Source organism: Leptinotarsa decemlineata, unplaced genomic scaffold (assembly GCF_025532065.1).
Source record: "Leptinotarsa decemlineata unplaced genomic scaffold, Ldec_3_MD MMD2_tig00026307_RagTag_RagTag, whole genome shotgun sequence".
Lineage (NCBI taxonomy): Eukaryota > Metazoa > Arthropoda > Insecta > Coleoptera > Chrysomelidae > Leptinotarsa > Leptinotarsa decemlineata.
This window is the reverse complement of record NW_027412681.1, coordinates 3,111,862-3,139,349: the sequence shown is the minus strand read 5'-3', so window position 1 is coordinate 3,139,349 and position 27,488 is coordinate 3,111,862. Positions and strand designations below refer to the sequence as shown.

General features: G+C 37.2%; 2 protein-coding genes across 2 annotated transcripts in view; one reads left to right on the top strand and one right to left on the bottom strand.

Moving 5' to 3' along the window:
• The window catches only part of COX8 (Cytochrome c oxidase subunit 8), a 324,402-nt gene that overhangs the window by 124,538 nt on the left and 172,376 nt on the right, over window positions 1-27,488 (bottom strand). The gene's annotated exons all lie outside the window — the stretch shown is intronic.
• LOC111517598 (vanin-like protein 1) lies at window positions 33-27,414 on the top strand. Its single transcript, XM_074180852.1, has 8 exons — window positions 33-186; window positions 8,995-9,099; window positions 14,645-14,764; window positions 16,588-16,736; window positions 21,416-21,636; window positions 23,235-23,437; window positions 25,515-25,729; window positions 26,802-27,414. Exons 1-8 carry the CDS (start codon window positions 82-84, stop codon window positions 27,196-27,198), a joined length of 1,515 nt encoding a protein of 504 aa, XP_074036953.1. The 5' UTR covers window positions 33-81; the 3' UTR covers window positions 27,199-27,414.

Genomic DNA, 27,488 nt, shown 5'->3' with positions numbered 1-27,488 from the left:
TCTACTTATCAAGTTGGTTAAAACTGAAGTGATCGATCTTATCTGAGCCCCAAAAATAATTAGTCCTATCATTTAACGTTAATGCTCTCTGCCAAATATCAATCTCTTTCAGTACTAGTGTTTCACATTGAAAAAATGTGGTGTTTATTAATTATTTTATTCGCGTTGGTTGGAACCAACAAAACGGTGAGTTGATAATAGTTTACATTCTCATGATGTCTTTCGTTGAGATTGCAAATTAGTATATAGGCGTAGAATTTTTTTAATATATCCATTTCAAAATCTTCAATTCGACGTGTTACCAAAATCGAAAAGAATTATTCTGAAACAATAACACTGTCAAGTTTCTATCTTTCCTGAAAAGTAGTTCATTCCGTTGTTCTTTCTTTCATTAAAACTAATGTCCCCCCATGCTATTATGCAATATCTCATTATGGATTGTACCAAAGAATGATATATTAAAAATCAGTAGTCTCATCCTTTGTGTTGATTAATAACGGTACCCAAATATTCGATGGATAATGTTTTTTCTATAACCGGACGTTCACAATTGAGACTATTTATACATGTTTTTGTGCAATTTTAGTTCATTGATATGCGGCTGATCATCAATGAAATGTTCATCAAAATACAAGTACATGTGTTTCATACGTTATGAAATAATAAAAATTCATTTATATTATAAAATGATTTGTCAGTTAAAAACAATTTGAGTCTTCTTCTGAAGAGTAGTAAGTACGGAGTCAAAAAACTTTATTTCCTTTGGCAGAATATTGAACATTTTTGGGCCTAATATATCGGGAGCACTTGAGGAAATATTCAGGCTTTTGTTTTCATTCTGATGTTACTTTTTTGTCTCGTATCATGTTCGTGTATATCCATATTTTGCAGGAATTCTTGTGTGTTCTGGAAAAACGTATAAACATAATTCATATATGTATAAACAAGGAACTGTCAGTATATTGAAACTTTCATAAATATTTTTGCATGAACCCATCCGTGGAATTTCGAAAATACATCTCACAATTCGTTTTTGCATGGTGAAAATATCTCGTGCATGAGTTGAATCAATTGTTCACATTGCGGTTTCCAGTTTAGAAATTCATCTACATGAATTTCTAAAATTTTTTCCGGTCCGTGAGAATTAGTCAGAACTGTGTCTTCAATGAGAATTTGCAGATTTTCTACGTTTTTTTGACGATTGTGAATAATTATAATTTGTATATTGTCAAGATTGACAAAAAAGTCATGTCCATTGGAAAAAATTGCTACTTTATTTATGGTATCATTACATTTTTTTCCAAGATTTTCGTATCTGAATCGGAAACAATTAATGAGAATGCAGTGTAATTGCTTTGTTCCAATAATGTGATTCAGATGATTCACGTATAGAATAAAAAGTATGGGCTCCAATTTCGAGTCTCCCAGTCTCAGATTATTCGATAATTTTAGTTATTCTACCATGTATAAATTGTGAGATGACTATTTGTTCTCGATTCGATAAAAATGAGATCCATTCATGTACTGAACCTCGCAAACTATATGTTCCCAATAATGATACGAGCTTGTCATGATTAACATAGTCGAATGCCTTACACAAATCACAGAATATTGCAGCAGCGCATTCACCTCCGTCAATCATATCTATAATTTTATGACAGAAATCTATAGACAGTAGGTTGAATGTACTGACGCCTATCAGAAAACAACTACTCCCCTGGCTAATACTACGACAGGCTTCAGTGCAGGAATCTTCACAGAAAATTTCCTGCATATGTAATTGGCAATACAACTGAAAGAGTCGACCGTCAATTTTGGAACAAGCACACTTGCAGACCGGTGTCGAGCTCATTAGCCACTCGTCAGTGCAAGATGGTGTCCATCATTGACCTAAAGTCAATTATGGAATGTCATCGACCTAAAGTGATATTCCATAATTGACTTTTGCTACGGGAACACTTGCAGACCGGTTTCGGGCTCCTTAGCCACCCGTCAGTGCTAGATAGTGGCCATCATTGACCTAGTCAATATTATTCTATAATTGACTTTTGGAACGGGCACACTTGCAGACCGGTGTTGGGCTCATTAGCCACTCGTCAGTGCAAGATAGTGGCCATCGTCGACCTAAAGTCAATTATGGAATGTCATCGATCTAAAGTGATATTCCATAATTGACTTTTGGAACGGGAACACTTTCAGACCGGTTTCGGGCTCCTTAGCCACCCGTCAGTGCTAGATAGTGGCCATCATTGACCTAAAGTCAATATTATTCTATAATTGACTTTTGGAACGGGCACACTTGCAGACCGGTGTTGGGCTCATTAGCCACTCGTCAATGCAAGATAGTGGCCATCATTGACCTGAAGTCATATTATTCTATAATTGACTTTTGGAACGGACACACTTGCAGACCGGTTTCGGGCTCCTTAGCCACCCGTCAGTGCTAGATAGTGGCCATCATTGACCTAAAGTCAATATTATTCTATAATTGACTTTTGGAACGGGCCCACTTGCAGACCGGTGTTGGGCTCATTAGCCACTCGTCAGTGCTAGATAGTGGTCATCATCGACCTAAAGTCAGTATCATTTCATAATTGACTTTTGGAACGGGCACACTTGCAGACCGGTATCATCCTCATTAACCACTAGTCAGTGCAAACTAGTGGCCATCATCGACCTAAAGTCAATTATGGAATGTCATCGATCTAAAGTGATATTCCATAATTGAGTTTTGGAACGGGCATACTTGCAGACCGGTTTCGGGCTCCTTAGCCACCCGTCAGTGCTAGATAGTGGCCATCATTGACCTAAAGTCAATATTATTCTATAATTGACTTTTGGAACGGGCCCACTTGCAGACCGGTGTTGGGCTCATTAGCCACTCGTCAGTGCTAGATAGTGGTCATCATCGACCTAAAGTCAGTATCATTTCATAATTGACTTTTGGAACGGGCACACTTGCAGACCGGTATCGACCTCATTAACCACTAGTCAGTGCAAACTAGTGGCCATCATCGACCTAAAGTCAATTATGGAATGTCATCGATCTAAAGTGATATTCCATAATTGAGTTTTGGAACGGGCATACTTGCAGACCGGTTTCGGGCTCCTTAGCCACCCGTCAGTGCTAGATAGTGGCCATCATTGACCTAAAGTCAATATTATTCTATAATTGACTTTTGGAACGGGCCCACTTGCAGACCGGTGTTGGGCTCATTAGCCACTCGTCAGTGCTAGATAGTGGTCATCATCGACCTAAAGTCAGTATCATTTCATAATTGACTTTTGGAACGGGCACACTTGCAGACCGGTATCGACCTCATTAACCACTAGTCAGTGCAAACTAGTGGCCATCATCGACCTAAAGTCAATTATGGAATGTCATCGATCTAAAGTGATATTCCATAATTGAGTTTTGGAACGGGCACACTTGCAGACCGGTGTTGGGCTCATTAGCCATTCGTCAGTGCTAGATAGTGGTCATCATCGACCTAAAGTCAGTATCATTTCATGATTGACTTTTGGAACGGGCACACTTGCAGACCGGTATCAACCTCATTAACCACTCGCCAGTGCAAACTAGTGGCCATCATCAACCTCGAGTCAATTATGGAATATCATCGACCTGAAGTCAATGATAGTCCATAATTGACTTTTGGAACGGCCACACTTGCAGACTGGTTTCAGGCTCATTAGCCACTCGTCAGTGCAAGATAGTGGCCATCATCGACCTGAAGTCAATTATGGAATATCATCGACCTAAAGTCAATTATGAAATATCATCGACCCGAAGTCATAGCCCACTGACTAATAAAGAAAAAAATGTTACCATAGAATGAATACATTGCGGTAGTAGTTGATGTTATTGTTGATTCTCACTAAGTCAGAATCATTCATTTATTTTATTGAGTTTTTGGATGAAATGCCAATAATTAACATATTTACATACGTTTTCCTTGAAATATTAGTGTATTGTAACTGTTTTTGTTTTCAAAATATACCTGCTTCGCATGAGTAAGAAAATATATTCACACCTATATTTGTTTCTGTTATAGTGTCACATCAGCTCATAACTGATAATACTGACCCCTTTGATATAATTCACTGAAACAAAAGTAAGTGTGTATCAATTTCAATTTTGATATAGCGGGGTACCTTTAATAATATTTAATGGTACTAGAGAAGAGAAAGTGAAATTCCTGGGACCACAAATTTGCCGAGAGCCTTAACTAGAAAAATTAGTTATCTGGAGAATCAGTTCTGTTGCTTATCTATCCAGAAATTTGGAGTCTGTTCTGTCACATAATCAGCTGATTATGATGTGTCACGCACAAGTAGAGTCACGCTTGAGATATGGAAAAGTATTTTGGTGCGTCTCCTCTGATTTCAATAACGAATTTCTTTTACAGAAGCGAATAATACGTTGTATTGTAGTCAGTTGTGTGACCTCTTGTGAAAAAATCTTCAAAACATTCAGTATGATAACATTACCATAATTATATATTTACGAAGTTTATATTTTCATATTCAATACCATCAAAATATAATATTTCTGTTGATCATTGCAGTAATATTATGTAATATTATTTCGTTTTGTTTAGTACCCCAAACTCAATAGAAAACACATTATTTCATTGGATATCATAATGGAAACTAGTCTTGATGATTACCCCTCATATTTGGTACGCAATTTTGCCTCCAGATTTTGAGAATTCTGGAGATCAATTACCCTAGCACCAAACTGATATTTTTGCACTCAAAGCGCGTTTCGCTAACAAGGTTAGCATCTTCAGGAGAAGCAAATTGATACTGAATCTAAAGACAAGGGTTAGCTGTTTATATACCTAAAGTTTTTTGGTCTGAAGTGGACTTTGTTTGTTGAATGATGATTATCCTAATTGATTTTTCGGTAATTAACTAGTGGAACCACTACCTGCAAATTAATTTGTCGGCTTTTCAATCTATTGTTGACAAATTAATTTGCAGGTAGTGGTTTCACTAGTTAATTACCGAAAAATCAATCAGGATAATCATCATTTGACAAACAAAGTCTACATCGGACCTAAAAACTTTAGGTATATGAACAGCTAACCCTTGTCTTTGGATTCAGTATTAATTTGCTTCTCCTGAAGATGCTAACCTTGTTAGCGAAACGCATGTCGAGTGCAAAAATATCAGTTTGGTGTTAGGGTAATTGATCTCTAGAAAAAGTTTTCAAAAATCGGTTTGCAAAACCACTCACTACCTCACCCAACCCCACGAACACACGGCACTGATAAAGAAATATTGTGAAACGGACAAAATATTAGTATTCAGCCAGTCCAGCTAGCCGAGCCTTTATTCCTCAACTACAAATGATAGCACGTTTACTAACTATCTGAGCAACTAGGGGCCACAGGCAAGAAATGTTTATGACTGTACCAGGGACGCTTTTAACATAAAAGCACGGGTAGTATATACATTTTCCATTTGCCGAGCAGTGATTATGAACACCCCTCGTAGTGCTCTTAGATTTATTGTCGTTCCAATTGGGAATGGATAGACTATATCATTTTAGTTTATAACATGTCCATTCAAGTTAGTGGAATTTTCTTTTATGATGTTTGAAAAATATTTGCAAGCTTTTACCTTTACTCCTGTGAAACAAAGTCATTAGTCATAACTCATGTAGAAGGTCATGAGTTGGTGAAATTAATTGTTTGATGGTTGAAAAATAATTAGTTCAAACATGAATTATGGTCTGAAGACTATCGTCTAGCGGAACACTTGTTGCCTTTTTGTAAAAGTGTTTCGTGAAAATATTAAAATTAAGTGTTTTTTGAATTCGTTTCAAAACATCAAGTGTCGGCTAACAAAATTTGATAAAGTTTCCTTTATACTCATATTTTGAATATAATTCATATGAAATTCGTGGTATCTTTATCTGTGTATGTGTTAATCATACCTGTCTCATTACGCAACGAGATAATATCAATGTCTGCCGAGTGTTTCAAAACTAATCTGGCGACAATCCTCTTATTGAAATTGACGAATGATTCAGATATATCTAAATAAAATATTTTTATCAATATGCGTTGATAATCTATCGTACCCAAGCCCAACTGATTACTTTGCTTCTATTGAATGCTAGAAATTATTCTCAACGATGAAAAGAGATGATAAAACAATATTTGTTATGGTATATATAACCTGAAGGTCTCACCACAGTATAGCTGTAGGTACTCGTGAAGAAGCAACGAGTATTATATTCCGTTAGTTCGAATTTCCATTGTCTAATATGATATAAATGGATTTGAAATCCCTGAAAGAACTAGACACCTTCCTAAAGGACATCAACAATGTGAGTCCTTCCTTGAATCATTTCCACAATGGAGAAGTGAGTCGACAATGAATTGCCATTCTCAGACGTATTGGTGAAGAGGACCGACACTAAATGGGAAACATCTATATACCGAAAACCCACTCACATGGGACAGTATCTGAACCAGGAATCCAACCACCATCAATCAACTGAGAGAGGAATCATCATGACTCTACTAGACCGTTCTTTCGGGCTCTGCAATACAAAGGGAGGTCTAGAAAAGGAACTGGGCTTCATCAAAAATTACCTTTAACGGAATGGTTACTACAAAGTAATGGTGGAACAGACTTTGGCTGGAAGACAGAGAGGAGAAATCAGGAATAGTAGAGTATGTCTGGACTCATCAACTGGACTCATCAACATAACATCAAGTGGTCTCAAGCTGAAATCATCCACACGGAGGGACACTGGTTCAGGGAAAAATTCAAAGAAGCTGCATATATGTTGTCCAATAACGCTTTTAGTCAAGCTAGCGTAGAGATATGCAACATATGGAAACCTATAATCAAGCGGAACACGACCAACTTCCGCCAAACGGTCAGCTTCCGCTAAAACCGATGAAGCGGGATAGGGAATGAGTGAAAGCACCCGAATGACCTTTGATTAGTCACCCGAAGACGATTGTGGATACTAGCAATGGAAACGTCGTAAAGTAACTTGGCTTGGAATCTTTTAATTTTGAATTTTTCAATTTTCATTTCGTGTTAATGATATTTAACTTTCATCTCATGTTGATAGGTCAATTTTTTGATTTTTGCTTGTATTTTATTTCATTTTGATTTCGGTTTTTCTGCTTGATATCATTTTTTTAAGCTAATCTCTTCAATTTTTTATGGATTCTTTCAAGGATTTCGAATCAATGTATATCATATAAGACTATCATATAAGACTATATCATATAAGTCGGAACTAATGAAATTTGCCACGAAAAATTGTCGAACACCTTCAAACAAACAAGTAATTCTCTATTTAGTTGAGAATAACCACCTACGCACATGTATGTTCCAATGTTGTTTGTTGCATTTCATCTGAATTGGACAAGCAAACAAACTCTTTTCTTTTCGAAATTTATACGTTTTATATTATTCATACAGTATGCCTCAATATTGCATTTTCATCAAGTTCTGAGCTATGTTTGAAGTTGCAAGCTCCTTCAGCTCATCGGTAACTTGTTTTTAAATCGATTGCAAAACTTGAACCAAACAGACAAGTAGCATGTAAAAACGATGAACAATTTGAATAAGAAATTCAAAGCGGTTCATGACATTATACATTTCTACAAAACACCCATTTAATTTCCCATGAAATTTGTTTTACTGTCGAGCAGTTTTTATCTATTATTCACTTTATGAGCAGTGTATGAAATAGCAAACGCTGACAAATCCACTCGTGGCAGGTAATTTAGGACTGCGCAGTATTCCCAAAAAAACTGAAGTCTGAGACAGAAACATCAAAAGTTACGACAAGAGAGAAACTACTGGGTGGGTATTATACAGGGTGTAACTGAATAAGTGTAAAACATTCAAGGAGGTGATTCCTCATCGAAAAAAATATATGATATCTCATATGAAGAAACTTCATTGAAGCATCCCTTGTTAAGATACAGCCCATTAAAGGTGGTACATAAAATGTGTATAACAATTATTTTCACAAGCACTGAGGAAGTTACAATATTGAAATCAATCTGACGTTTTGTACTACCAAAAAGACACTTGGCTAGTAATTTATTTGGTTCACCCCATGATTCTAAGGGGTGGGTCTTATTATTTGTTCACCATTTAAAAATTTATTTCCGATAGCCTGTTTCATTATAAACAAAAAATGTCCCCTGGGTTTTTTGCCCAAAATAAACCAGTTCGCAGCAAAAACAAAAAATTATTTTACGAACAACTATAGAGATACATCGTCATAAATGCGAACTGGATTGTTATTTTGTAGTTAGTACCTGCATTGAACGATGAATTTCTGGCTGAGTGTCTTTTTGGTAGTACAAAACGTCACGTTAATTTCAATATTGTAACTTTCTTAGTGCTTGTGAAAAAAGTTGTTATACAAATTTTATGTACCCCCTTTAAGGGGCTGTATCTTAACAAGGGATGCTCCAATGAAATTTCTTTATATGAAAGATCCTATCTTTTTTTCGATGAGGAATCACCTCCTTGAATGCTTTACACTTATTTAGTTACACCCTGTATACTCTGGTCGAAATGAAATTTCGAAATATTTATATACCCTTTCGAAAAGTATTCGTTTGGAAGTCAAACTCAATCATTGATTATTTTGAGAAGTTTGCAACTCAATAATAATTATAGTAGGTGGCTAGAAATTGGAACAGCATTGTGGAGCAATGGTTGATCTCTGTTGTAATCAATTTGAATCTATTTTTTGTTGAACAGCTGTCGCACCCCTATAAACGACAACTCTCAGAAGTCAAAACTTGTGCGAGCTAAGGAGTAACGAGGTCTCACCTTCTGTTGTGTGGTCCTGAGTTAAAATCACAACAACTGTAGTTTTTGAATATTATTCTCATTTGGGGTATCTTTAACAACGAAGAAATTTTATTTTTGAATATTTCTGATATGCGTCTTGGGAAAAGTATAGTATTCAATACTATATGTACTGTTATGTTTCAGGATTACATTGCTGCCGTTGTTGAACACCAGCCGGAAATATCAGGTTACAGAACTTTGAAGGATAATATGCGATATTATTCTGCTCAAATCCTGAACGCCTGTAGAGTAAGTTTTTACTTTTTTATAGTGACACAGTATTTGTAGTTTTCAATGCACAAGTCGGATAAATAAATAAACACTTTGGATGAGGATGCATGATAATTCTTCAATCTATAATGTATAGCTAGCCGAGATTCTTAAATTGTGGATTTTTGACAAATCAGATTACGATATATTTGAATTTATAAATTGTCACTTTACCTGATTCATCTCTCTAATACTTTTTTTCAAAATATAATTATTTTTGACAAGATGAGCCCGAGTTTCTAATGATTTATTTATTGTGTTCTCCACATACACTATCATTATATTCATATCTCTTCTTGGTTTTTCTCCAACTAAATCCTCGTAAATTGTAACTGGATTTGCGAGATATTTTGTAATCATACATACAATAAATTGTCTAAAATGTACATGGAAACTGTTGTTTTTCGAAACAAATTGATAATGTATCTATGGATTATCATTTCATCAAGGATCTGATTTTTTTTTAGTTTTTATAACGAATGTTGAGATGTTAGGAATAATTTAATTTCAACAGCGATTTTCTCAATGGTAGCTCAACAGAGACTTGTTATCAGTGATAGAAGATAACGGTACTTTATGATTTTTTACGATTTATATAATTATTAACATTGGTAATTATATGAAAGAGAAGTCTTTAGGGCCTAGGATGAATTTTTATTGGTAAAAACCATTGTTTTCTTGAAAACGTTTTGAATTTGAATCACAAGCCTCTTCAGGAGTCTTTAGAAAACAATGCGTTTTCATGATATACTTTTCACATTAGATATGACTTCTTTATTTTTTCTACTATTATTTTTTATTTATATTATTGTATGGTGAAAAAAAAAATGATAATTGAAAAAAAAATGATGAAAAAATACTCAACAAAGAAAGATTTTTCGACAGAACTACAGAATTGAAAAGTTGTCATTTCCGCTGTTATTCTCCAGAAGACATGTTGACGACATTTTTCCTTTCATCCAGAAAACGAACAATTTGAAGTACACTTTCAACTGTTTTCATCCCGGACTGATCTGGTATCTGTAGGGTAGGGAGGGTGAGTTTAAATCTGTTTAAAATATGTTTCTGTTTTTCCTTTAACCAGCTGTCGCACCCCTACGAACGACAACCCTCAGAAGTCGAAACTTGTGCGAGCTAAGGATTAACGAGGTCTTACCTTTTAACGTGTGATTCCTAAGTGTAGGCTCACAGCACATAGGCCACATGTGACCCGTTTTACATCCTCCCGAAGAGTTGTCCTCCTAGGTCATCGTCCATCCTGTCCTTTCCAGGAAGGTGGACAGGTCACTAGGAGACATAACCTTTATATCGGTAGGTGTAGGCCAAGACTCGCTGAACACACAGTCTTTTTGGCAACCTTGAGGTTTCTCACGGTGGCCTCAGCGAAGGTTTTGGAAGGTGCAGCGATATTCCTGTCGTTGCGCGGCTTCCTCAACCTTCTTGGGGTTTCCTCCGTGGAGGTGCACAAGTGGAGTAGCTATGTGCATCCTAATTCCAAGCGGTAGATCGCAGTGGACACTTCGGTTCATCCTCAGCCACCGCCTCAGATTGAGGTGAACACATCTGTCCAGCCTCAGGATTGGTTTTTGTTGTTTCATTTATGTGTGTTCCCACGAGTAGTAAGGGAAGAGTTGGTTACCTCTGGCAGAGCCCCGCATTACCAGAGGTAGGCTGATTACAATGAGGTTTCGCCCAGTTCCCCAAGAGAATCGTTCGTGACCGCAAATCACCCTGCAGCCATTCGGCTGTCGGCAGGATTCCCTATACCTTAGCTTGGGTAGGCTGGTCCACGGTAGCATGTTTTGCAAAGGATTTTGGGGAGTTTTAGTTCCCCCCACCCTACCTATTTATGCCCCTGACCAGGAATCCGGCGAATCCGTCAGTAAGGCCGCATTGGCTTCCCAGACAGGGCCTCCAGTCCCCTGGCCGTTCCCCTATCCGCCACATGGGGACGCGCCCGACAGGTAGCCCAACCCACGGGATCTTGGACTGTTGTTGACATTGGAAATAATGACAAATCGTTTTCAGCACTATCAAACAATGAGATAATAATATCAACAAACCAGTGTTTGGAAGTAGGTATTTGTGAGAAATGTTTGAATTATAACCCAAAAAACCAATTTTGAAATGAAAGTAATAAGGGAACTTGAAATCAAGAACGATCACCAATTCTAATACTGAATTCCACAATAGAATACTTGAGCTTCCTGCAAAGAATAGTTTATTAACAAAAGCATTGAAAAATAATCATAGAAAAAACTTCAATACGTCACAACACAGGTGTTCCTATAAAATAACAGAAAATAATATATGTTGAAAATTTGTCTCATGAAATTGGTGAGTTACTCAGTTTTGAATAAATTGAAGTGATTTTTTTCTCCAAACATAAAACTTCGACACATACAATTCAATATAGACTAAAAATTGTACTGTACAAATTGACCTACATGTTATGTTCTCTAAACCAGACGTTATCTCTAAACGCGAATATCAGAACACATGCGAGTTTCTGAAAATTCAAAATCAAGTATTCCACAGGTCTAGTATGTATGTATGAATATAGTAGGGAGGGTGACCCACATGTGACCCATTGTACATCCTCCCGAGGAGTTGTCTTCCTAGGTCATCGTCCATCCTGTCCTTTCTAGGAAGGTGGACAGGTCACTGGGAAACATTTCCTTAATATCAGCAGGTGTAGGCCAAGACTCGCCGAACACACACTCTTTGGCGGCCTCTGCAAAGGTTTCAGAAGGTGCAGCGACATTACTGTCGTTGCGCGGCTTCTTCAACCTTTCTGAGATTCCCCTAATGGAGGTGTTCAAGTGTGGGCGCTATCCTGCAGGGGCAGCCGGTTCCTTGCCTTTATTAAAGGCGAAGATCTTGGCGCCCGCCGTAGGATGTGCTCTTGCTGTTGGAGGTAGAGTGAGGGAGGAGGAGGGTGCACCTATAGTTGCTCCCATTCTTGCCTCTTCCGCTCTCTTTCTCGTTTTGGCCTCAGCGCCGCAAATGCGCCGCCTTTGTATTACATCACGAGGTGATCTGCTATGTACAGCCTCATTCCGAGCGGTAGATTGGGGTGGACATTTCTGTTCATCCCAAGCCACCGCCATAGATTGAGAACTTCTGTGAGCACTTCTGTCCAGCCACTGGATTGGGTTTTGTTTTTTGTTATGTCTTCTTGTGTTTGTTTCATATATGTGTATTCCCACGAGTAGCAAAGGAAGACTTGGTCACCTCTCTGGTAGAGCCCCGCATTACCGGAGGTAGGCTGATTACAATGAGGTTTGGCCCGGTTCATCAAGGGGATCGTTCGTAACTGCCCTGCGGCCATTCAGCTGTCGGCACGATTCCTTACACCTCAGCTTGGGTAGGCTAGTCCACGGTGTCATGTTTCGCAAAGCTTTTTGGGGAATTTCAGTTCCCCTCACCCTACTTACTTTTGCCACTGACCAGGAGTCCGGCGTCCCCGTCCGTAAGGCCGCATTGGCTTCCTGGACAGGGCCTACAGTCCCCTGGCCGTTCCCCTATCCTCCACCTGGGAACACGCCCGATAGGTAACCCAATTCACGGGTTCCACAGGCCTTGTTGGGAATCAAGGAGAATATAGATATCTCTATAATTCTGAATATCCGACCACTTCAGATATCCAGCACCCTTCATTCAAAAGGCTATTTGGCAATATCATAAATCTTATATATAAAAATGAATGTTTGTTGGTTGGTAAGTGATAAACTTATATATCGCTCAACCGATCGTGATGAAACTCAACATGTATAAGTAATTTTTCATAGAGAAGGTTTTCAGGCTGCGCTCGCCTAAGTTCGTTGATTCTGATTCTGTCAAAACATTAGAACAGCAGCGATACAGCAACATAGTACTAATTAGTACTACAACTACCAAATTCTACCGGGCGAAGCCACGGGCAACAACAAATAGTGTTATAAACGATAGTATGACAGCTGTACGGTATATTCAAACTTCATCAAAATTATTGTTTCATTATTCAAAAAATATACTTCAATGTGAGATTTCCACTTGAACGTTTTCTGCTATACAATACGAGAGTGGTCTGAAAAGTTTACGACTTCAACATGAAGATGGCAGTACTGTAAGTGTTTTTATGAAGATGCATATAATCGAGTATAAAACTGTCATTAAATATTTGGTTTTGAGAGGCAACACTCCTACGCAAATCAAAGATGCGTGGATTCTGTATATGGGGACTCTGCACCATCATTTATTACAGTGAAATTTGGGGAAGCTGAATTTAAATGTGACTGTAGAAGCTTGGGAGACGATGTACGTTCAGGACTTTGGAAAACTGCCACTTCCAACGGAAACATCGCCAAAGTTCACCAAATGGTGCTTGACGACCGCCGAATTGAAGTGAGAGCAATGGCGGAGGTTATGAACATGTCTAAAGAACGTGTTTGTCACATATCTTAGGCATGAGAAAGCTGTCCGCTTTCAAATCTGAAAAAAGTCGCGAACGGAGAAATAAATATTGAGAGCAGATAGTTGTTGGTTCACAGATGGATCAAAAACACCCAGAACAGAGATATAAAACTGCTCACAAACCCATGTGCCTGTATTCCAAACGGAAATTTACGCTATTGAATTGTGTGCGGACAGTCAAGCGGCGTTGAAAGCTTTTGGCTCCTACTGAGCAACGTCTAAATTGGTAGCAAATTGCCAAAAACGACTGTTTTCGATAGGAAGGCTCAACAGACTGTCTTTGATCTGGATTCCTGGCTATACTGGCCTGGAAGGCAATCAGGCTTCTGACTTCCTTGCAAAGGAGGGTGATGCAAACAGCTTCATCGGACCAGAACATGTCACTGGCTGAATCACTCCAAGGCGTTTATTCACCCTTCGAAGCTTGATACCAAACAGTTGTTGGACTACAGTAGGGATGGACTACGATGTCTAACAGGCCTTCTTACAGGTTACTGTCATTTGAATCATCATATGCAGAGACTCGGACTGTCGAAAAACAGTGTGTGTTGCCTCTGTTTAGAAAATTATGAAACAGCGGAGCACATACTTTGTGCCTGCCCCTCTGGGCACCGAATCAGGTTGTCAGCGTTCGGCAGAGCCGTACTTTTACTATCTGATCTGAAAGACTAGTCACTATACAACTGGGTTCATTTGGTCGATTGTGAATAGGTGCGAGCCACAATGAACCCTCGCGGGTTGCGGTGGAGGGTTAAATAGACCCACAACTTTGGACCTAACCTAACGTAACCTAGGTCGGGAACTTCTCGTACTGCGACGCCTTGAAATGCTAGTGTATATCGAAACACGTGTCATGGTTTGAAAAACTTTCAAGCAGAAATCTTGTATCGGAGTGTGTTTTTGAACACGTTATATAGATATTATTGCTTTTTTTCTTCATTTTTTCTTTCATCTAACAGAAGTAGACACCACTTCATCAATATACTAGATGAATCATTGTTTAATACGTTTACTGACAGGTGTTTGAAGTATTTATAACAGGATATCTTCGAATGATTTATATTTCCAGGAATATCAAGCTCAAATTATAGTGTTTCCCGAATATGGACTAACAGGTTTCGTAGAAGATCCCACCAATTATGCCTTCGAACTCCCAGAAGTAGGCGAAAAACTTACATTTAGCAAAAGGGTAAGCATCGAATACGAGAAATGTATTACTACTATGTTTATTTTTCATAATTTTGTCATAGCTGAGGAAATATCATGAAAGTTAAGTTTGAGGAGAAATTGAAGATTTTTTGTCAAATTTTGTCACAGTTGAGAAAAAATGGTTTAGGATGAAAAGAAAGATTTTTGGAAAATTACTTTTATTTGAACTTCGCTCAGCTGCCGATGACCACGCGACTGGTACGTGACAAGGGGGCTTGAGGGGTGAGGTGAAGTCCCAAGAGAGGCTACGCTCTTTGAATTTTTCTGATATTCATTCCATCCTTCTCTGCATCGTTTATGTCACACGTTTCTCTCTCCCACTCTTCGAAATCCACCTCGAGTTAGGTGTTCTACAATGTTCCGATCGGATGTCATGGGAATTGCAAAAAGTTCAGCTCCATTAGAAAATACATGGAATTTCGAGCCAGAACCGGTCTTGTTCATCTACTTGCATCATGCTTATGCACCCGATAAACCGACCCTCACATATTGTGTTCTTGTTTTTCTAGATATATCTCGTGACAAGTTTTATGATATATCAATTGTGTAACTGATGAGTTTGATTTCATTCAATCATGTTTTTGTAGAGCATGTAAATGAAAATATGCTTTCTGATACGTTTTTCAACTATTGATTTATTTTTATTCTTTACTTCGCTAGGCATATTTCTTAGTCTGTTCATTTTGTTTGATTTGTCATTATTGTATGGTCAATCTCTAGGCAAGTTGGATTTTTTTGAAAGTTATACAGCGGCCTCCTTTTTTTTCGCCATTTCGTTACTTTCCTTAAGAACTCCATTATTTGGTATTCATATTATGAGGGAGCATGATAAAATAGTCCACTGTCTTTGGAAGTCCACCGTTATATCCATATGATGAGAGTGCATGAAAAAGAACTAGTCCTTCATTTTGGACAGTCTGCCATATTGAACTTGGAGTGAAGTCATTTGATTTTTTTTATTTTTTCCAGCAAACCCTTACATTCGATACTCATTTCAGGAGTGTGCATGAAAAAGAACTAGCCCTCCATTTTGGGCAGTCCGCCGTATTGAATTTAGAGTGACGTCATTTCATTTTTATTATTTTTTCCAGCATACTCTTTCATTTGATATAAATATCAGGAGAGTGCATGAAAAAAACTAGTCCTTCATTTTGGGCAGTCCGCCAAATGGGATTTAGAGAGACATCATTTTATTTTTTGCTTCATTTTCGCAAACTCTTTCATTCATACCATAAGAGTGCATACAAAATTTGTCCATTGGATTGGATTTGGAGTGGCTCTTTTCTTTGATATCCATATGATGAGAGTGCATGAAAGAGAACAAGTCCTTCATTTTGGGCAGTTCGCCATATTGAATTTAGAGCGACGTCATTTCATTTTTATAATTTTTTTCAGCATACTCTTTCATTTGATACAAATTTCAGGAGAGTGCATGAAAAAAAGTAGTCCTTCATTTTGGGCAGGCCGCTATATTGGATTTAGAGTAACGTTAATTGAATTTTTGATTCGATTCTGACATCATGGAAAGATTAACACATTTTTGTTCAATGATGGAGCGATATAAAGCTGAATCTTTTCATGGATTGTTTTTTCTTCTGTTGACTAAATTCTATCATAAACTATTATTGTGAAAACTACATTTTTTACTGATAATATACATTTTTCGGTCCCAAGTGAATAACATGCTAATAGAATCTCGTTTGAAATTGCTGAAAATTCTATATATCTTTTTGTGAACTGAAATGATTGTATACTTTTTTTTGTTTCTTTTGAAAATTTTAATAATATATGTCTTTTCTATAGTTTCTTCCATTGTACAAACTGGTACAATCAGCATGGTGTGGGATATATGTAGTCTTGAACGTGTTGGAGAAAACAACGGCTACCAACAAAAAAACTATTTACTACAACACTAATATTGTGTTCAACCAGAACAGTACAGTGGTGGCCAAGTGAGTAATTTTGTTTCATGCCGTTATCATAGGGGAGTTCAAGTGGGATTTTCGGGATTTACTAAAGCGCGGCAGATTAATATACAGGGGGATACCTTGTACCCGGTTAAGTACCTTCACCAAATATGAGCCCCATATATAAGGCCGCCTGTGAAGGAAAGAGGATTAGATTAGTGAAAAAAAAATTGATCATCAGAAATTCTCGAGCGCGTCAGATTAAGGTAGGGTGAGTTAATTACCTGCTAAAAAGTGTATATTCCAATAATCAGACAATTTGAGAGTGACGTAAAGAAAGGGGAGGGCAGCAAAGTTGTAAAAAAATAAATTTTTTCATTTTGAAGGAAATAATTCAAGGATAACGAAAAATATATAATCTGACGATTTCCGCAAGCCGAAATAAAAAAATTCGTCGATAAAGTTTAATGCGTGCAGCTGTGTGATACCTATATTTCCCTTTCCGAGTTTCTATTCCTCTATTCTCTATTCACTATTTCTTCATCTATTACTCTCTCACTCTGTCTCCACTCTGAATTCTGTTGCCATGATGTCATCACAGCTGATTACAGAGACTCGTTCAAGATGAAGGTGATGATTAATTAATCAATTAATTGATGAATGTAGCCGTTAGTTACTACGTGGTAGGAAATTATAATGAGGAAAAGAAAAATTGAACTTTCTATGTTTTTTACCACTTTTATTTGTAACGAACGTTACTGCAGTTTCGTCCTTCCGGTTCTAGTGCAGGTGTTTTCAGTCGCACACCCCGGACAGAGATATCAACCAGCCTAGCGACCTAGGCGACTGTATTTCAAGCATAAATTTACGCTATTGAAGTGTGTGCGGAGAGATTGGAAGAATTCAACCACATACATAAGTCAATAAAAATATTCCCGGACAAACCAGCGGCGTTGGAAGCTTTTGGCTTCTACCGAGCAACGTCGAAATTGGTAGCAAACTGCCAAAAACGACTCTCCTCGATAGGAAGACTTAACAGATTGTCTCTGGTATGGATTCCTGGCTTTACTGGCCTGGAAAGCAATGATGCTGCTGACTTCCTTGCAAAGGAGGGTGCTGCAAGCAGCTTCATCGGACTAGAACCTGTCATTGGCATCACTTCAGTTGTTGTACCACAGTAGGGATGAAGTACGATATCTAACAGGCCTTCTTACAGGTCACTGTATTTGAATCATCATATGCAGACACTCGGATTGTCGGAAGACAGTGTGTGTCGCCTCTGGAGAATGATGAAACAGCAGAACACTTCCTGCCCCGCTGGAAGATCACTCACTATACAAACTAAACCCTTACGGGTTGCGGTGGATGGTCGAATAGACCCACTCATTTTAAACCTAACCGAAGCCATTAAGGCTTTTGAAAAGATGATAGTTGGTTGGTGAAGGTCTGGGGAGTATGGTGGATGAGGTAGCACTGCGACGCTTGATTCGCTTAATTTTCGGACGATGATTAATGAAACGTGCGACAACTAAAGTTGTCATGGAGCAGTATCAGACCTCTTCTCCTGATCAGTGACGGCTGCTGCTGACGCAATTTTCGGTACATTTCGTCGATTTCGTCACAATAGGACTCTGCTGTGGTGGTTTGGCCAGACTGTTGAAAGTTATACAGAATTACTCCAGCCGCTGATCAATATACAGTAACCATGGGATTTTTTTTGAGTGTTTTCGCCTTTGGAAGTGCCTGGGTGGCTAATCGGTGTCCAAACATTGTTTTGAACGTCTCCAGTTGTCATAAAGAATCCACTTTTAATTACTCACGACGTTTCGGCCCAAAAACTTCGGCCCGATAGGAGAACGGACAGGGGACTGGTAGCCCTGTCCGGGAAGTCAATGTGGCCTTACGGACGCGATCGCCGGACTCCTGATCAATGGCAGAAATAAGTAGGGTTAGGAAAATTGAGACTCACACGAGTGAATGAAACAAACACAAAAAGAAACAACAAGAACCAATCCTGGGGCTGGACAGAAGTGTTCACCTCAATCTATTGCGGTGGCTGAGGATGAACAGAAATGTCCATTCCAATTTACTACTCGTAATGAGGCTGGACATAGCAGCTCACCTCGTGATGTAATACGAAGGCCAAGGCGTAAGCGCATTTGCGGCCGAGGCCAAAAGGAGAAAGAGAGCGAAAGAGGCAGGAGTGGCAACAATTATAAGTGCATCATCCTCCTCTCCCACTTCACCTCTAACAGCTAGGGCACTTCCTGCAGTGGGCGCCAAGATCTTCGCCTTGAATGAACCGGCTGCCTCTGCAGGAAGCGCTCTCACTTGAGCACCTCCACGGAGGTTGAAGAAGCCACGCAACGACAGTAATCTCGCTGCACCTTCCAAAATCGTCATGGAGGCCGGCGTGAGACACATCAAGGTGGCCAAAGAGAGTGTGTGTTCGGTCAGTCTTGGCCTACACATGTTGATATAAAGGAAATGTTTCCTAGTGACCTGTCCACCTTGACAACTCCTCGGGAGGATGATAAATGGGTCACATGTGGCCTAAGTGCTGTGGGTCTATACTCACCCTCCCTACTCTACAGTTACACAGAGAACAAAGTAAAGGGTTTAAAATTTTCTAACCATCACTTTACACCACAACACAGTGAATTGATATTTATTCAGATATGGAGCTACAAAATCACATGTCATCTAAACAGAATTTTGTTTTGAAAAAATCTTATTTTGAAAGCCATAACTATGTTTGTTCCATTTTTTTAAATAGAACGCCCTGTATATCATATATTGCACAATTTCATCAAGTAGCTTATGCTTGTTGATGCCATAGTTACAAATGTTGTTGAATTGTATCTACTTGTCAGTTCGATTCAGTGATTCTTTGCAAAACAGTAACTGTGTTCTTTGTGCGAAAACTCCAGTATGCCTTTCGCGTTTAGTCCAAGTGATTGCATTGATATGTTATTAATTTTTGGGGAATGTCAGAAAAACTGCCGTCAAGCACAACGTCTATACCAAGAACGTTTTCCAGACAGACCCATTCCGTCACGAATGACTTTTTCGAGAGTTGTAGAAATATTGCGAACTGGGTCATTTCCTTCTACTATAAAGCATCGTCATCATACGAGATCTGTTAGAACTGAAGATTTAGAGATCAATGTGTTGGCTTATATTATTATTCATCCACATGTTTCTATCCGTACTCTTGCAGAAGAAATCGGTGTGAGTAAATCTAATGTACAGAGAATTCTGAAAGAAAATAAATACCACCCATTCAAAATTCAGTTGGTACAAGATTTGAAACCCACGGACTTTGAACGACGACTTGAATTCATTGCTTGTATTCAGGTAATATTACATGAAAGTCCTAACATATTCAGTCAAATTTTGTGGAACGATGAATCGCGATTCCACAATAATGGAGTTGTGAATCGACATAACAGTCACTATTGGTCTCAAGAAAATCCTCACTGGGTCCGCGAAAGTAATTTTCAAACTACTTGGGGTATTAATGTATGGTGTGGATTGTTCAATGGCCGCATCATAAGACCTTACTTTTTCAATGAAAATCTCAATATTTACATTTTCTAGAAAATGAATTGATCCAGTTGATGGAAGATATTCCCATAGCAGAACGACAAGAAATTTGGTGGCAACAAGATGGTGCTCCTCCTCACAATTCACAGGCTGTTACTGAATATCTGGATAGAACGTACCCAAATAGATGGATTGGTAATAAGGGTCCAATTCGGTGGCCGGCTCGTTCCCCAGATTTATCACCGCTTGATTTTTTCCTATGGGGTTATTTGAAAGATATTGTTTTTACTACTCCCCCTTTGAATGTGGATGATCTGAAAATGAAAATTCGACTAGCGTGCAGTGATATTACGCCTGATATTATAAGAGCGACTTGTACGAGAGAAGTGATTCGACGTTTCGAAGCCTGTATAATATCTAATGGGCATCACTTTGAACAATTTTAATGACTTATTTCTAGGTACCTACCATTCTTATGAAATGATTTATCAAGTTATATTATTTACATTGTTATTAATTAAAGATTTGTTTTCGAATACACCTCTTTCAATTTCGCAATTGTTTCATATTCAAAATGATTCCTGACTGAATTCCACAACTCAAAATTGAAACCATTACTTCGAACATCCAAAATTTTGACTAATTTTCATGTGATCTGATGCAGAGAGAATAATTGTATGAGATATTTTTAAAAATAATAGTCGTTCTCAAGACTTTACATTTTAAGCAATAACTCAACAATGCCGTAACCGAATTTCAAAAACCAAACATGAAATGATATCAGAATTTAACGTAGCATCTGAATATGTAATGATATACATGGCGTTCTATTTCAAAAAATGGAATTTTGGTCTGTAGCACCTACACCAAACACCCTGTATATTTAAAAATTATATCAAAATATAGCTCTCATGAACTCCTGAAACTTTTGTATGAAACATTTTTGTGTATATCCTTCAACAAACCAGATATTGCCTGTCATATAAAATGTGGGACACCCGGTATATATATTTCTAACCAATAGACGGGGATTTAAAAATCACACCAGCAATTAGTTTAGAATACTTTTATTTGTTGTGAGTTATTTCGGAAATAATTTCACTGAGATGAAATTGACGAACTAATTCGAAATGTTCACTAATCATAACTCGAAAAATGATAATACAGTTTTATTTCAGATACAGAAAAGTCAATTTGTACGAAGAACCGAATTTGACCTCTGGAGACCCATCTCAAAACAATGCGACTTTCACAACTGATTTTGGGGTAACTTTTGGAATGTTCATCGGTTTTGATATGCTTTTTTACAACCCCTCTAGAAGGATTCTAGATGATAATGCTTCTGTAACAGATGTTATAATTTCTTCAGCTTGGCTCTCCACATTCCCTTTTTTCCACTGTAAGTACATCAGGAACTTTTTTCAATTTTTGCATAAATATGAAAATTTTTGTGTATAAACAGCTGAGGATGATGAGACAAAATATAACAAAGACTCATTGATAATAAAAGCACTACGTGGTAGGAAATCATAAAGAAAAGAAGATTGAAACTTTCTATGTTTTTTATCGTAAATTCACTTATAGATGAATATGCCCCCAGATCAAACAATCAGAAATCAAGAAATGGGCAACTCTAACATATTTTGTGGCATTCAGGCCACATGCCAGGTGTTTTGATTTCCTTTTCAATGCCAAAGATGAAGTAGACAAGCTAGAGAAATCTGGAGTTCATAAGCTTTGGTGTCCGGAGTGTAAAAGTATTTATGTAGGACAATGTGGTCGAAATTTCTTCGGCATGCAATTACATGTTACCGAATCTAAATGATACGGAAATTTTGCACTATACCTACAAGGAAGGGTTGCAAACTCAATTATTTGGAATCATTGGAAATTCATGAGCATAAACATTGCAGGTGCAACCTGTTAAAAGATCAAATCGATCTAGTTCACTCAACGGTTTTCAAATTAGCTCATTCACATTGTACCAAGTAAACAAAATCCAAGTACCTCTATTATTACCTACAGTGGTGTTATAATATATGGGCTAACGTAATTGATCATTTGCAGTTGAATGTATAAGTTTGAAAATGTATTTATAGGATGAAACTGCAGTAACGTTAGTTACAAATAAAAGTGGTAAAAAATAAAGTTTCAATTCTCTTTTCTTCAAAACTGTAAATGCTTTCTAGCTATAGTATTTTTGAGATCTTAGTCTGAAACAACGACTAAACAAATTTCTGAGTCAGGCATATTTTCATTTCTTCATTTTAGTACAATAAAAATCACGGGAAGCCCCATCCATAAAAAATAAAAAAACACTACCACTGCTCTCCCAATAATATTGACTGCCGTTAGCAACTTGTTACCTCTTTTTGAAATTCTCTCTTAGCCGTCGAATATCGATCACCATCAATAATATTATCAGAGAAAGGAAATGCTAAGATCTACTATCTTTACAGAAAGAGCAGCTTGACTGCTGGAGAATTGAAAACAGTAGTCAGTTGCTGGAAAATGAAAAAATTAATAGATTAGTACTCTTCCGGTCATTCCCAATTTGATTTCAGTTTGAGAGCCACCGGTAGACAGCGCTGTTTCAGCCTGTTGGGCAACAGTACCGGACAGGCGTTCCTCGATTAAAGATAAAATGTGAAGAACCAAGAAGAGTACTTGTGAAAATCATTACATGGACGCAAGTGAGATACAAGAGGACCAACCTATTGGTGTTACACCCAAGTTAGCTTACCAAGTTTCAAAGTCGGATTTGATGGTTTGACTAACCTTTGAAACCGACAACTTAGTTAGCAGTTAGCCCCAGTTCTTCACATTTTGTCTTTAATCGAGGACCGTTGTCGGTGCCACACACTGTATGAAAAAATTCGTAGACCATCAAATGAAAATTGTTCTATCGTTTATAGATCGATATCTTTCTGTGAATGAAATAATGTTATTATCTTTCTTTGAAGGGTATATTCTTACACTATGTGTATAATTTCGCAGCTTTATCGTTCCATAATGGATATGCGTTGGCCAATAAGGTTAATCTTCTTGTGGCAACCAATCACAACTTCACAGGAGGTATTGGAGGAAGCGGTATTTATGGATCTGATGGAACAGTTTTTTCTTACTATATTTCTGAAGATGTTGAAAAATGGAATGGAAAAGTATTAATTAGTGCAGTCGGGAATACAGCAAAAAGTATTGTAAGCACTTTCATAGATATTTTCTACTATCCTTAATAATACTCAGTTGAACCAGTACAAATATGTTGTGAAAATTTGTGATTATCATCATGAATAGTGTTAATGATTTTCACCAAGTAAAGGGCCCGTATATTCGAAATACATATTCTTGATTACACAGCTCTACAACATTTTTTTTGTGTTGCTCTGGATATTTTTGCAAATTTTTATGTTTTCGAGTGCCTAAATCACGAATATATTCATGAAAGTACTGAATGTGCTCTTTTTTTATGATTTTTACGTATCTTCTATTTATAATAATAATCGGCTTGTTAGTAAAAAAAATTTATTTTCTCAGTCATGATTAGGCTTCTGCGCAACTTCTTTGCGCGTACAAACATCACGTGACCCCCACTTCTCGGGCTCCTTGCTCTGCAAAACAGCTGAGAATTCAGTTATTTGATAATATTGAAGTACTAACACGGAAATCTGGATAAGTTTTTATACGTTAATATTTTGTTTCAATTGTTGAGTGTCCGTTCTAATATATTTATCTTGTCTTTTTAAACATGAGTTTGTCACGAAGAAGTACAAATATAGTAGTGATATATTCTGTTATATTTGTGGTATTTATGTATCAAAAAAACACAAAAGAAATATCACAGACTTTGTTAAGGAAACTTATGCTGAATATTTCGGTTTTAAAATGGACAAATTAGATAAATCATGGATTCCTAATGAAGTTTGTAAGTCTTGCGTTGAGTCTTTGCGGTTGTGGAAAAAAGGAAAACGTTCTGGATTAGACTTTGGTATTCCTATGATCTGGATGGAGCCTAAGAATCATTTCGATGATTGTTACTTTTGCGTAGTAGATGCTAAAGGTTTTAATCGAAATCAAACGTGGAGATATCCAGACTTACAGTCTACAAAATGACCTGTTTTACACAGTGAAAATCTCTCTAGGCCTATTTATGTTTCAAAAGTGATTCGCATGCCCTTAGAAACAATGATGTTGCTAAATTCACAGAAATCGAATCAGTCTACCAGTGGAAGTGAATGGGAGGGTGAAACATATATGTTAGCTTCAATATTGAAAGAAAAAATTTATTGGCACCGACAGTTACAATTACAACGTACAGAACGCGAGAAAGTGAGCTATTACAATTTTTTGATGGAAATGAAGGATTGGTATACTGTAATAATATTGCGAAGCTGCTTCTGGACATGGGTTTGAAAGAATACAAACCTACTGAGTGGCGTCTTTTTATTGATAGCTGTAAAAGAAGTTTAAAATGCGTCTTACTGCAAAATGGAAAAAAAATTGCATCAATTCCAATTGCCCATTCTACAAAACTCAAAGAAGAATATGAAAATGTCAAATTAGTTTTAGAAAAAACCAATTACTCGGAGCATCAATGGTCGATCTGTGTGGATTTAAAAATGGTTAATTTTTTACTTGGTTAACAAAGTGGATACACGAAATACCCTTGCTTCATTTGTATGTGGGACAGTAGAGCAAAGCAACGTCATTTGGAACAAGATGTTTGGCCAGAAAGGAATTCTTTAACTGTCGGTAAAGCTAATGTAATAAGAGAGCCGTTGGTAAGCAGAGACAAAATTATACTTCCACCATTGCATATTAAGTTAGGAATGATAAATCAATTCGTAAAAGCTTTGGACAAGGAAGGAGATTGTTTTAAATATATTTGTAGGAAATTTCCAAAACTTATTTGTTTTTCGAATTGTTTATAGTCCGGTCAATTTAGACAGCTTTACCCTTATTTTTGGTCTAATTTGACCGGACTATTATATGAAAGTAGCTGTTTTGAAAGGGTTTTTTCTTCCAGTCCGTGTCTGAAAGTTACTTCTCTGCCTAAACTACACATCTTTGAAAATAGTCCAGTTTGAAATTAATTTATTTTCTCCTTTCTTTGGATGATTTTCACATTTTTTTTTGTATAATGTTGGAGAAAAAAAAAACCTTTTTTTTTTATAAAAATTAGCCATGTTTTGGTTTCACTGGTCGACTCTGTAGATAATCTCTTATTACAAATACGCCTCTTTTTATTTGTAACAAATATAACGGTTTCCATTCCAGACATCTCAAGTATCTGAAATTTCATCTCATGATCCGCAGACAACTGACAAGAAATTGAACAGCTATCAAGCTGTTACATACTTTGACAGCAATCACTATACGTTCAAGACGTTGGATTTGACACAGAGAAATATTTCAGAGCGAATTTGTGCTGGCTCTTTCTGCTGTACATTCGAAATTATTCCGTCTTCTATCAATATTTTCGAAGTCTATAAGTAAGTACCTACTATTTTACTAAGTATCTACCTGATGAATGTATTCGAATGTGAAACGGAAAAAATCCATTGTTCCACATTGCAAAAAAGCTTGAAATATGTCAAATTCAGATTCTGAAAACCTGATGCGTGAAAGTTTGTTTCTTTATTCAACAACGTCAGGGTGAGGATTGTAACCCCTAAATTTTTCATTGAAATGTTGGGGTTCATTATTCACCATTTGAAGACTCTATATTGTCCCCCAAAGTCAGGTTGACCTTGATGGTTGATGTTTGACTAATGTGAGGTACTTTGATGTGTCATTGAATGAAGAAATTCCTAGAGATTTCCTCCGAATTTATTGGGGGATGTTCCTACTGATACTAAACAAAGGTTATATTTCCAATATGATGACGCACCTTCCCACAAGCAAAATCCGGGTATTAGTTTCTCTTTCTGAGTAGATGGCGTAGAAATAACTGAAGAGTATAAAAGGGAGCTATACAGTGGCCAGCAAGATACCCAGACCTCACGCCCCTAGATTTTTATCTATGAGTATATATCAAAGGAGAGGTCTATTGTGAGAAACTAACGATATCAGAACACATGCAGAATAAAATGAGTTTTTTTTACTATGGGATTAACGTCAGTTCAAGTTCGCAGAGAAATGAACTTGGGTTTTGTTTACTCCTGTACGGAAATAGAGTCATATGGTGATATTACGATTAGGAAAAATATTCTAAGAAATATTTGGTTGTGAAATTTCCTCATTCAATTTGAAGTAGAAGTGTTGAATGAACTAATTTTCAGACAAATCTCATCAAAACTATGAACCACCCGGTATATGGTACAATCCCAAACAACCCTATATTTTTGAAGAAACTCTTTCTGAAGAAATCTATTGAAGGATGATATATTCGAGAACAAAAAACAACTAAGTCATATGTTTATTAGACACCCCCTTTGTTGATAGTTATTTTTGTAATACTTCTCTCCCGCAACTTTTATTTGGGGAAGAAAAGCGTTATTTTTTTACTTTGAGAATACTTTAAAGATGAATTTTGTGTATGATTCAGTATTTCTTGTTTTCAAGATTGATGGCGCATACCGGAAGCTACGAACTTGGAAAGTATACACAAAAAAACATGAAGATATGCTCCCTCTTAGCCTGCGAAACATCTGATTCTTCTACTTGTGGAACGACAATTGTCACAATGGACTCAAAATTCCGGAGTATTTCCATCAAGATTGACTCTGAAGAAGTTACTTCGTCATTCTACCAGCCAGTAACTTTGTCAAGTGGTTTGATACCAGTTTTCAATACTACTTACCAGGAGAGTGTTGTGAATGTCAGCAGATCTATTCTTTTTACGACGAATAAACCCCAGGAAAAAGTCTCAGTATTCGGGATTTATGGCGTTAGCGGCAACACTGTAAATACTAGCCTGACAATTCTGATAGTGTTAATGGCAACGATGTGTTTGGTTTGAAAGTTTCTGTTGTAGGAACTTGAAAATGTTCGTGGAAGACTTCGAATGGAATATTTTCAGAATAATGTAGACTATAAGTATAAATAATTTATTTTTATTTATCATCTGAACAAAACACAATGAACATATATCAATACATCTTTATATAAAATTTACAATATTGGAAAACAGCAAATATACAAGAAAACCAAATTGTTCATAGAAGTAGACCTAATAGATTATTTTTTATTTACAAATTTATGCTAAACATTACTCTAAGATTTTTTGCCAACGATTCGACTGTTTCACAC